The following is an 11,702-nucleotide window of genomic DNA, read 5'->3' as shown; positions in this document are numbered from 1 at the left end:
GTTAAATTACCAATTATCCTAAAAAATTAAGCCGTTAGGAAATAGTAAATTTAATAATTTAACCATATAATTCTAACATTAATTCACCATCGGAGGAGGGAAATAGGCTTATGCTATTATTATTATTTTTTTCTTTTGTATTCATCAACAATGATCATAAGGGAAAAAAATGACATAACGATTCTGATCTAGGATTTTAGAACAACATGAGTAAGTATGAGAGACAAGGCAGACTTGTAGCATATCTTCATCTTCGATGGAGATCATTGCTAGAGGCAATCATCTTACTTTTGATTATCACATTCATCAATGGTTAGGCAGGGCACTTCCGGTATGGTGCATTCGCTATTTCCCTTGGCGTTTTCGCAACTGGCGACAACTGATTTTTCAGGGTCAGATGATGTTATGTTGATGTGCTTCATTGTAATGTTAGTGCACATTATTTCATCACAGTTGAAAGTAATCGCATCCAAACCAACACAAGTTCCTTCAATACCTATATATGTCACATTGCTCACTTGTACTGACGATGTCTACCTCATCATTGCAAAATAAAAATTGAATGACTGGTAAAATTGTTTGATTGAATAAAATTTTGAGACATAAGTTGTATCTTCTAATAGGACTTTAAGAAAAAATTCAATTACCTCATTTTTGCAATCGTGTTTACCGTTGCAGTAAAACTGATCAATAATGATTGGGTTTTTGACATCCACGAGTGTGATTTGCTTAAAGGAAATATTTCTTGCATAACCCGAACCCCCCTAAGAAAATATAGAGATTATTTAAAGGGTGAAAAAAGAAAAAGAAAGCCATTGAAATATTGAATAGGTTAATTTTAATTGAAAGCCTTTTATTCTTAATAATGTCTAAGCACTTTACCTGCCATGTCTTGATCCTTGCTCCATTCAAAGTTCCATTAAAGCTACAATTTTTCACATATACCTCTTCTACTGTGGCAGATGCTCTATTTGCTCCCAAGCTTCCCACGCTATATGAGCCATGAGGCTTACATTAGTATTAATTAGTAGTATATCTTCAATGGTAAAAAATGTTTGAGTTGATCTCCTAAGTGTTTTCCTTTTCTTCTGTGGCATGGATATATAGTTATAATATTTTTCATTGGATATTTTCATAAGATGAATTTCAATTTTTTTAATTGTAGATTCTTTTTCATTTTTTTTTTTTTTTTTTGTTATTGTAAATTCTCTAGTATTTTTTGGTATTGCACCATAATGTGCCCAAGTAAATGAATTGTGCTACAAAATGTGGATTTCAACAAACCTTATACCATGGCCAGGTCCACAAACAATTCGAGTGATGTTGATACCAGTCGTTTTATCATTGACAGCAATACAATCATCTCCTATTAGCATTGCAAAGCAAATGCATGAAAGGCATGAAAAACAATAAGCAGGAGTATATGAATTTTTCATTTTACTTGAGGTTTTAGAAAATGTAGTAAGAATTCAATACAAAAACCAAAAAGAAATTCATTCGTATTCGACTAAGAGTTTCATAACTAAAATCATGGTTATACATATTTAAAAAAAAAAAAAAAAAAATTCATGGTTATACATGCTAGATTATATGTTTTACTCAATTTCGATTTAATAACAAATAAACTTATGTAATCTTACTATAATTTCGTATGATATTTTCAAATATAAAATAATACTAATTCAGTACTTTTCTATGCAATTTCATGTAAAGCAACAAATTGAAACTTATATTTTTTTTTTTATGTTTAATATGATCAACAAAACTTGGAATTAAAATCTATTTTTTGAATGAATAATAATGAAATTATTTTTACGTGTATTATATTAATTCTTAAATATAAAAAACATTTATTTTGTAAATGATTTGATTTATGAATGGTAACTGTGGGGGCCAATTGTCTAGAAGGTACTGTTAAAACTATATGAATTAGGCCAATGGCCCAATCTGAGGACATTAACCAATCTGAGGATGGTTAGACAAGGTCATAATAGGAATAGTATGAGAAAAAGAAATAAAGATTGTCTATGATAGTCCAAAACACGCCCAAGGAGAAAGTCCATCTCGGAAACGTAGGTCCGAGGTTAGTAAAACTGTCTTATCAACCTGGACATTCCTCAAGGTTACACCACAACTAGGAAACGGACATGGGACAAGGGATGAGCAAAGGGAGACAACAAATATCTTTAAAGGCTGTTACCTCCACATTAATGCAGCCAGTAGTCGCATTAATGTGGAGGTGATACCTGAACAGTAGTCAAGCAGCCTTACAGCTACTAGTTGAAGGTTTTGGGAGGTGTTGGATGGGACAAAAAAGAGTTCCCAGAATCTAACCTACACATGTATGGTAGAGATGATACCCAGATCATGGTATATAACATGGAAAGGTGGCCTAAAGACGGGGATCAGAAAAAACACTAGAAAAAGTTTTGTGACAGACTACTGAACACTTGTAATCTTGTTCATCAATAAGATGTTACCATGAAGCTACTCAGGCCATGCCGAGGATAGTTTTTTAATCTTACTTGTGTTTAATGCTCTTAAATCAGCAACTATTATTGTCTCTTTCCTGGAATAAGACTAGTTTTTTTTTTACCCACGCTCTATAAATTTATTGTTTGGACTTATTTGGCTAAAACTCAATCCTATACTGGGTCCAACCCAAATTGAGTCCATATATTAACAATTAAGATAGGTAAATATGGTAGATACAAAAAAAAAAATGTATATATGTAAGGTAGAATTCTCCCAATATAATAATGATTATGAAGATAATGTGAAAAGGTATATTAATGACCAAAAAAAAAATTACCAGTTCCAATATAACTATCGTGGATGCTAACATTGGTTGAAGAAGAAATATCAACTCCATCAGTGTTAGGACTAGATTCGGGAGCAGATATGTTTAGATAAGAGAGAGTTGCATTATCACAAAAATTTATACTAATATGGTTTCTTGGACTATCAAGATGAGTAAGTCCACTGTGCTGAAGATTACTGCAATTATAAAAACGTAGTGCCTGCAATTTTATAACTCAGATAATTAAAGAAATTAATAGTTGAACAGCATCAGTAACTTTTTTTTTTCTTAATTTTCAAATGTTATATATATATATATATATATATATATGCATGCTTTTCTCAGCCAAAAAAAACAATTCCTCCAATTTTATCATAATCATTAATTAAGAGACACACACGTCCTAGTACATTATTTCCTACCATAATCAACATTTTGTACACATTACTTTCCCCAATATTTTGTTTATGAAAATAATCACAATTTCTTCGAGTTGAGAAGTTTTCAATGTCGGAGTCTTACCGTGGGTTTATAGCACCTTGCATTCCCCTGTCAAAAAAGAGTTTAATTTCTAATTTATTTTTTGAGCTTTCAAGAAAATCCTTTTTTTTTTAAAAAAAAGTAAATAATATGTCTGCACAAACTGATACTTCTCAGTATACATAATAGGTCAAAAGAGGTTCTTTAATATTCCATTATTTTTCATACCAAGAAAAGTATAAAAAGATAAAAAACGAAATCAATATCTCCCAATCTCAAAGACCTAAGAATTCCCTTTTCCATCCACTTTAATCCCTTTATTGGCTAGTAAATGGAAATTATTGTGGATCTAGGAGGAAGAACGTTTAATTCTCATACATATGTGTTAAACAATAATAATTTTTTTTTTTGTTGAGAAACAATAAAAATTATACGAATATCTTATAGATTAGTTGCATTACTTAATTTTTCCAATAAAGAGAACTAAGGTCAATTCATAGTCCCATCCCCCCTTATTGTGAGGAAAAAACATAATCAGAAAATTTTGGGCCATTGTTTGATGAATGATCTTCAAGGCGTCAATTGAAAATGATATTGAGACGAAAGGTCATCAATATCCTGAATTAATTAATTAATTAATATTATATATATATATATATATATATATTTATATATAGTTATTAAACCTAGATCGATCTGATCAGTCAGATCGAAAATCTGGTGACCCGACACCTAGACTAGTTTGGGTGTTTAAATAGATTGTTTTTGCATATGACCTAGTCAAACTTAGCGGGTTTGTGGCAACTCGGGCAGAATAGGTTTATATAAACTGGTTGGATTTGTGAAATTTGTAAAATTACATCTATAGATCAACTTTGTTGACTTCTTTACTGTTTAATGTGCTATAATTTGGTAATTTAAAGAAGAAAAAACCTAAATAATTTTTTTAAAAATGCAATTTTTTGTTTGTCTACCTACCTCCAAGACTCTCATTATATCAAAAGACTACTATTTTATCATGAAACCTTGATTTTAAAATATAAATTTCAGTTTAATTTAGGCATATGTCTATTTTTTTTTTAATTTACATATTTATGTTATTATTTTTCAAAATTATTTTTATATTTTTTTTATTTGACCCTACAGTTTAACCTGTAATCCACTGGTTGAACAAGTGTGCCTATTTCATAGGCCGGATTAATGTCGGGGTTGGGTTTAATATATATATATATATATATATATGTGTGTGTGTGCGCGCGCGCGCGCGCGTTAACGGAGAAAGAATTCCATACTTGAACACTGAAATTTTTCCACCAAATTGAACCGCTGCCGTTGATCTCTCCTGAACCATTGACAATGAGATTACTCACATTCCAGAAGCCTAACCAGGTATTTGCATAACAGTTCGTCCATCCTTCTGTGGTATTGGGTGCTAAAATTGTCCCCAAAACCTGTCCTCCACAAAAAGTAATTAATTAGAAGTGTATTAATCACGTAGACAATGAAATCAAAGCAAAATTGTTTGTCTCACAACTGTACCTGAACTTGGACACTGTCGGACTTGCATGGACCTTCGAAAGTCACTGGCTTTAATAGGAATATCTTCTCCATTGGTACTATAAGCATTGGAATGTCAGAAGCTGCTTCAACTTCACATAAAGCTTTCCAAGCTTTTAAAAAGGCCTTCAGATTCACATAATTATTAGTCCATAACAATCAAATATGATATACCCTCATCCTATTAATTTTATTCTTTAAAGGCGCAAGAAAAAAAATATATAAACAAAAACAAATAAATGAAATGTTGAGATATTAATTTATATACTTCGGAGTCATCAGTTTCTCCATCTCCTATAGCACCATAACAAGTCACATCTCCAACTGCATCTTTACAAGTCTCGTTAAAACCCTCTGATGCTTCATTCACAAGGCCATGGCCTAGTCCAGTTGGAAAAATTGAAAGTACCAAAACAATGCTAAGTAGTTCCTGCATAAACATACATATAACAAAACAACTTTTAGAATACAGACTAATCCATTAGCAACCTCACAGAAAGTGAAAGAATCGAGCTACATTGTCGTCTAAAATAGAGTGTAGTAGTTAAGGGTAGCTATTTGTAAGGTATAGAATCATGCATGAATTACCATTTTGAACATATGCTGCAGTACTATAGGAAAGACATAGAGGAAAACACTTTTATCATTCACGTCCTATTTCCCATTTTCTTTATATAATAGATATTCTGAGAAATGCACCTTCCTCAATCACTTTCTCGCCAAATATATCATCAAAACAAATTTCTGTTATGTATGGGTCAAATAATGGAATCTTAAATAATTTGTTCTTCTTGTTGACTTTATAGAACGAGAGTGTAATGAATGCCAAATACAATAAATATTTTACATTGATTGATAGGGATTTGAACTTTAAATATCTCTATTGAAATCATCAAAATGTATTAATTGATTAGACTCTGTTATGTATGTGTCAAATAATGGAATCTTAAATAATTTGTTCTTCTTGTTGACTTTATAGAACGAGAGTGTAATGAATGCCAAATACAATAAATATTTTACATTGATTGATAGGGATTTGAACTTTAGATATCTCTATTAAAATCATCAAAATGTACTAATTGATCAGACATAAGGCTCTTAACCAAGGAAATACTCTTATCGAACTATCGAATCACTAAAAACCAAGGAAATACGGTACTTCATTTGGGGTGTTGTACCAGTGTTGGGCACTTGACACTCCTTGGACACTTCTGCATGCATGTCCCAGCTGTGTCATTTTTTAAACATTAAAAAAAATGTTAGACACAGCTAGGACATAAAAACCTCAGCCCTTGCCCCCCCTGAACCCCAGCTCTTGCTCCCCTGTACCCCATAAACACTTATACTTATGAAGTGACTATTGTACCAAGAGTGTGTGGTGGTAATAAATATCTTTATTCTTTATTTGTATTCTAATTTATGAACATCCTTTAATAGTAATGAATTTGTTTTATTATCCATTATTACTCTTAATTTGATAAAAAAAATGATTAATAATATATAGAAATAAAATATTCATTATTTCTCTTAAATTGATATAGGATAAATAAATGCTTAACCACATATAGAATAAATAAATGCTTAACCATAAATAAAAATATATTCAATAATTAATTAATATACATATACCCGCCGTACCTATGTCCTACTTTTTCAAAAATTATTGTGTCGCCATGTTGTATCCATACCCGTAGCCGTGTCCGCATCCATCCAGGTGCTTCCTAGCACTTATCTAATCGGTTATGATTTTATTGGCACTTGTGGATGAATTTTGGATCAATAATAACTAAACCAGATCAATTATGGAATTCATGCATCCATTTGTTGGAGCCGTTTTTTGTTGCCAATAAAATATTTGGGAAACCATGATCAAGACTCAACATTGGGCTTAGAATATGGCCCAAAGGCTATCGATGAAATGTGAAATGCACATTTTTAGTTCAAGTTCCGGATTGCACCCAACAAGAATTATAATAAGGCCTTAAGAATATCTCTTGCAAAGATAAGCTAACATAAAAGATGACCCACTACAACAACTGCTTAAATAATAGTCCAGCAGTGAAACAAGAGAAACATCTAGCGGTTTGTTATCTGACAGAGTAATAAATGTGTTTACATTAGAAAAATCATGTATTTCATTTATTATTATTAAGTCAACATGAGGTAAGAACTCCATAGATAGTAACAAATGCATTATAGCCTTCAATGAAAAAGTAATAAACTATGATTAAAGGCTCCATAATTACAAGTAAAATAATAAAATTTTGGATGGAATAAAGGGAAAAAAGGAGTATCCAACTAGTGTAGCAAATGCTTAAACAAGATCTCTATGTTCTATGTCATGCCCATAATGATGAATATATATTCTTTTTTCTTGAGGAGAATGAATATATGTATATACTAAATGGTGGAAGTGGTTTTATGGAAAGGTATGTGTGAATATATGGAAGTATGGAAGAGAGTTGGAGTATATTTAGCCACTTTTAGTTATAGTGTAGAAGGAGCTATTTATGGTGTTTGGATTTTATGAGTAAATGAAAGGGAGCATTAATTTGTGGGTAGATGTACATGGACATTTATGAACTAAAAGCTAATTTATGAACTAAAAGGTGGACTTATGAGCTGAAAATGGCAAGATAGATGAGGAATTTTATGAGAAGATGGTGGCTTGAAGAGTTGGTGGAGGGTTCCTTTTATAATGAACTTTAAGGTAGTAATTAGCAAAATCAAAGAGGATTAGTTTTGATTAGCAAGGGAATCTCATAATATCTATCCTAGCATTTGAACAAAAATAGTGTGATTTGCTTTTGAAGTTTTTTGCTTCTTTGGGTAATGACAGCTAGCCCTATCTTAGCACTAAATACTGGGGCTTAGGAGATTATTCTTAGCAAATGGGATAAGGACATGGGTTAAGGCTAGAAATCTTGTTAGCTATAACTAGGATTAGAGCTCCAAGGTCTAGTTATGTTACCCCAAGCCAGATATCAACCATTGAGACCGTTACAAGAAACTCTATTGGACAGCTCCTTATGCTCTCCAAACTAAATTTCGCTAAATTTCCCCTTCTTAGATTCATGGGCTTTGTTCATGAATTAATTACAATACATTTTTAGTAGGAAATAAGTAGATTAGTTGAAGCTCAAGTGGTATGGTGTGAGGACTGGGAGTACTAAGGAACGGTTTGAGTTCCAAGTGGTACATCTCTCTTCGAAGCCATGCCATCCTCACCCTCGTGTTTCCTAGAGGCCACCCCCGAATGGTTTGTTTAAAATCAACATTGATGAAGCCATCTTCACATAGGTGAATAAATTCGGGATTGGGGTGGTTATTAGAAATAACCAAGGTTTGGTGATTACATCTCTCTCTAAACAACTCTTACAAGCTTACTATCTCGAGAAAATTGAAGCCTTAGCTGCTGCCAAGGCACTCCAATTTGCTTCAGTAATAGGGATCAATCAAGTTGTCTAGCAGGGTGACTCTTAGGTGATAATGAGAGCTTTAATAATATTATTATTATTGTTGTTGTTGTTATTATTTCAAATGGTTTTAGTTTTATTTATTTGAAATCTGATATATATATACACACACATATTATATATAACAATAAGATCTAATTATTCAAATTATAGAAATATTCAAGAATTGCAAGATTATAATAAACATATAAATAGTAAAAAATAGAGCTAAAAATATTGGTTTTGATGTTTTCAATAAAAGTATTAAATTCTATCAAGTTTAATAATATTTTTATAATTATAATACAGAAAAATTTTAACATGTGTTTAATAAGTTTAAATAGAAAAGTGTATTTTCAAAATATTTTTGTTTAGTACAGTAAACAGGAAATTTTCAAACAAAAGGAAAACACATTCATACGTGCAAATCTGACTTTTAGTTATGAAGAAAATATTATTTTTAAGTATTTGATTTTATACAATATCATCTATCTCAAGGATAAAGTTTACCTCCGAAATGATTTGGAGAAAACTTCATTTTACCTGTATACTCTAAAGAAAATTCATGTGTGTTTTTAGTCATATAAGTTGCTTAATAAGTCATGTAATTTGTTTAAATAATATACATTGATGGTTTTAAGAATTTCCATATAATAAATTAAAGGAGTTTTCTCCTAACCGAAATAGTTATTTGAATTTTCATCAAAATTTGTTTGTTTATGCTTTAATGCTATAAGTTGAAATCTCAATTCTGGATAATGTTACTAATCTTCCAAACTCTTGAAATATGAAACCAAATCATTATTTATACAATTTTTCTTCTTTACCACTTAAGTGGCTAAGGCAAACATTGAACTCCATTGGCATGACTCCATTACTATTTCAAGATTAAAATAAACCTATTGCTTAGGGCTCAATCCACGCTTGGAAAAGATTTTAGACCCTATTGCTTAGGGTTCAAATATGGGTTTGGGTTAAGTAAAAGGATTGTGTAGTTAATTTTAATAAAAAGAAGATATCACGTTAGTACTTGATACAATTAAGGCTAACTCATTAGTTTTATAGCTTCATGTACAAGAAAATTAACAACGGAACTAAATAGAATGAAAAGAGCTTAGGAACTAAAATTAAAAATTGATGATTTGAAACATTAGAGACTACAAGAACTCAAAAGTATAAACTTTAGAAACCAACAATATACTTTGATCTTGGCTTTTAATTTATAAGCATGAATTTTTCATCTAATCTGTTATGTCAATAGATAATTCAATTGTTACAAATGGGACAGTCAAACCTTGATTTTCCTCATAAAGTAAACCAAGTAATGTCACTGAACTATGGATCAACTCTTATTTCAATAATAACTTTTGTATTTGAATTAACGTACTTGATTGTTATTTATTATTATTATTTTTTTGATAATTTACAAGCCTCTTGGTACAAGATTGATGATTAAAGATGAGTTAAAAACCAGCCTTTTATTTGTCCATAATGGCACAGTTTATCAATTTTAATAAATTTAACTTTTGTAGTAAACATAATGAGTGTACTTAATTTATTTTATATTACTGTATTCTATTACTATATAAAGTATAAATACAGTATATACACACCAAAAAATAACTTAACCATCATATTATTTTTATTTTGTCCTCTCAAAAAACAAACTCTTTACTCCACTAAGGCTCACATATGTGTACATAATTGATCATAAAGGGAGCAAAAAAGGGTTAAAAGATCATGATCCTAGATTTAAAACTTATAATTAGCATGGATTGTATGAGCTAGAGATGCAAGGCACAATATTATTGGCTTAGTGCAACTTCATCTTCAATGGAGATAATTGGTAGGAGCAAATATGTTCCTTTTTTGATTATCACAATCATCATTGATGTTGTTACTGCTTAGGCAGGGCACTTCAGGTGTGGTGCGGCTAGACTGTCCCTTGACATTTTTGCAAGTGGCAGAAACGTTACCTCCATTGGATGATCTTATGTTGATGTGGTCCATTATAATGTTAGTGCACACTTCTTGGTCACAATTGAAAATAATCCCCTGCTGATTACCGCTTGTTCCTTTGATATCCATGTATGTCACATTGCTCACTTTTACCGCTGATGACTGCCTCATTATACAAAAAAAAAAAAAATGACTATTAAAATTTCTCTTGCTTGAATATACTCCAATTATTATAGATTATAAATTGTATGGACTTTGAAAGTAAAAGTAGAGTGGGATAATAAGCTTGGAAAGTGTTCAGGAAAAACCCCCCACGCACTCAGCTCAATCCCTACTATGTACTAATATCCTTGTAAGGCTGAGATAACAGTTATGGCCTCTTGGTTTTCTTGCTTTTGTAGGCTCAAAACTGATGGGTAAGATGCTCTATTATGGTAATGTCCAAGTAGGAAAGTCATTTTGTCGCTCTCTTTCCTAACCTTTTATTCATTTAAAAAAAAAAAAGCCAAATATATATAATTGCATTACCTTTCCTGTGCAGCCTTGGCCACCATCACAGTAAAACTGGTCAATAATGATGGGGTTGGAGGCTTGCTGAAGTTGGATATGCTGAAAGTAGATATACCTTGCATAACCCGAACCCCCCTATGAAACACATGGAGATCATTTAATTGAATGAGATATAATATAGTAATTGTAAAAGCTTTTTATCCATTATATATGTCTAGGCTCTTTACCGGCCATGTCTTGATCCTTGCTCCATTCTGAGTTTGAGTAAAGTTACAATGCTGGACATACACATATTCTACTGTTTCGTGAGCTCCATTTCTTCCTAAGCTTCCCACGCTGAATGAGATTTTCATTTTAGTTTAGTTATATACTTATATTATCTTACAGTTTCAAAATGATTGCATTAGGTTTTTTCTTTTCTTTTTTTTTTTTTTTCTTTTTCCGCTTTGATTTTATATTCTCATATTTTTGTTTTTTGCCAATTGTGTAAAAATAAACCTGTTGTACTACAAAATGAGGCTTTCAACAAACCTTATACCATGACCAGGACCACAATTAATTCCGGTGATATTGATATGAGCGGAATTTCCATTGATTGCAATACAATCATCTCCTATAAAATTAGTATTGCAAGCAAATACAAGAAAAAAAAAAAAAAAAAAAAGTCAGTTCCATAAAATGTTAGAAATATAAAGAACAAGAAAGATATGATGTGAAATGTATACATGTTTAAATGGATTCAAGATTTTCAAAAGTGTATTAAAATTAAGTTCATACGTACAAATACATTTCGATTTTTTTTTAAAGAATTAAATACATTATGAATTTGATTACAAAATTCTGAACTAACGGCTATATATGTAAGATATTTCTTTTACTATATTTCAATTTCTAGTAACATGTATATTTATGTTATCTTAGTGTAATTTTGTAAGATATAT

General features: G+C 31.0%; 1 protein-coding gene across 1 annotated transcript; it reads right to left on the bottom strand.

Annotated features, from left to right (window-relative positions):
* Positions 1 to 284: 284 nt before the first annotated feature.
* LOC126719422 (probable polygalacturonase At3g15720) lies at positions 285 to 6,171 on the bottom strand. The gene is made up of 10 exons (XM_050421975.1): positions 6,167 to 6,171; positions 5,981 to 6,065; positions 5,106 to 5,267; positions 4,820 to 4,963; positions 4,573 to 4,731; positions 2,813 to 3,020; positions 1,285 to 1,366; positions 883 to 991; positions 648 to 764; positions 285 to 533 (listed from the first exon to the last, which is right to left on the bottom strand). Exons 1-10 carry the CDS (start codon positions 6,169 to 6,171, stop codon positions 285 to 287), a joined length of 1,320 nt encoding a protein of 439 aa, XP_050277932.1.
* Between the last annotated feature and the right edge of the window lie 5,531 nt (positions 6,172 to 11,702).

Source organism: Quercus robur, chromosome 3, assembly GCF_932294415.1.
Source record: "Quercus robur chromosome 3, dhQueRobu3.1, whole genome shotgun sequence".
Lineage (NCBI taxonomy): Eukaryota > Viridiplantae > Streptophyta > Magnoliopsida > Fagales > Fagaceae > Quercus > Quercus robur.
The sequence above is the reverse complement of the archived record's forward strand: the minus strand, read 5'-3'. Positions and strand labels throughout refer to the sequence as shown.

Coding starts and splice junctions, on each gene's coding strand:
- LOC126719422 (XM_050421975.1), bottom strand. Junction 5,268..5,980: donor TGAAGTACCGTATTTCCTTG/GTTTTTAGTGAT, acceptor ATGTTTATGCAG/GAACTACTTAGCATTGTTTT. Junction 1,367..2,812: donor CGATAGTTATATTGGAACTG/GTAATTTTTTTT, acceptor CAATGCTAATAG/GAGATGATTGTATTGCTGTC.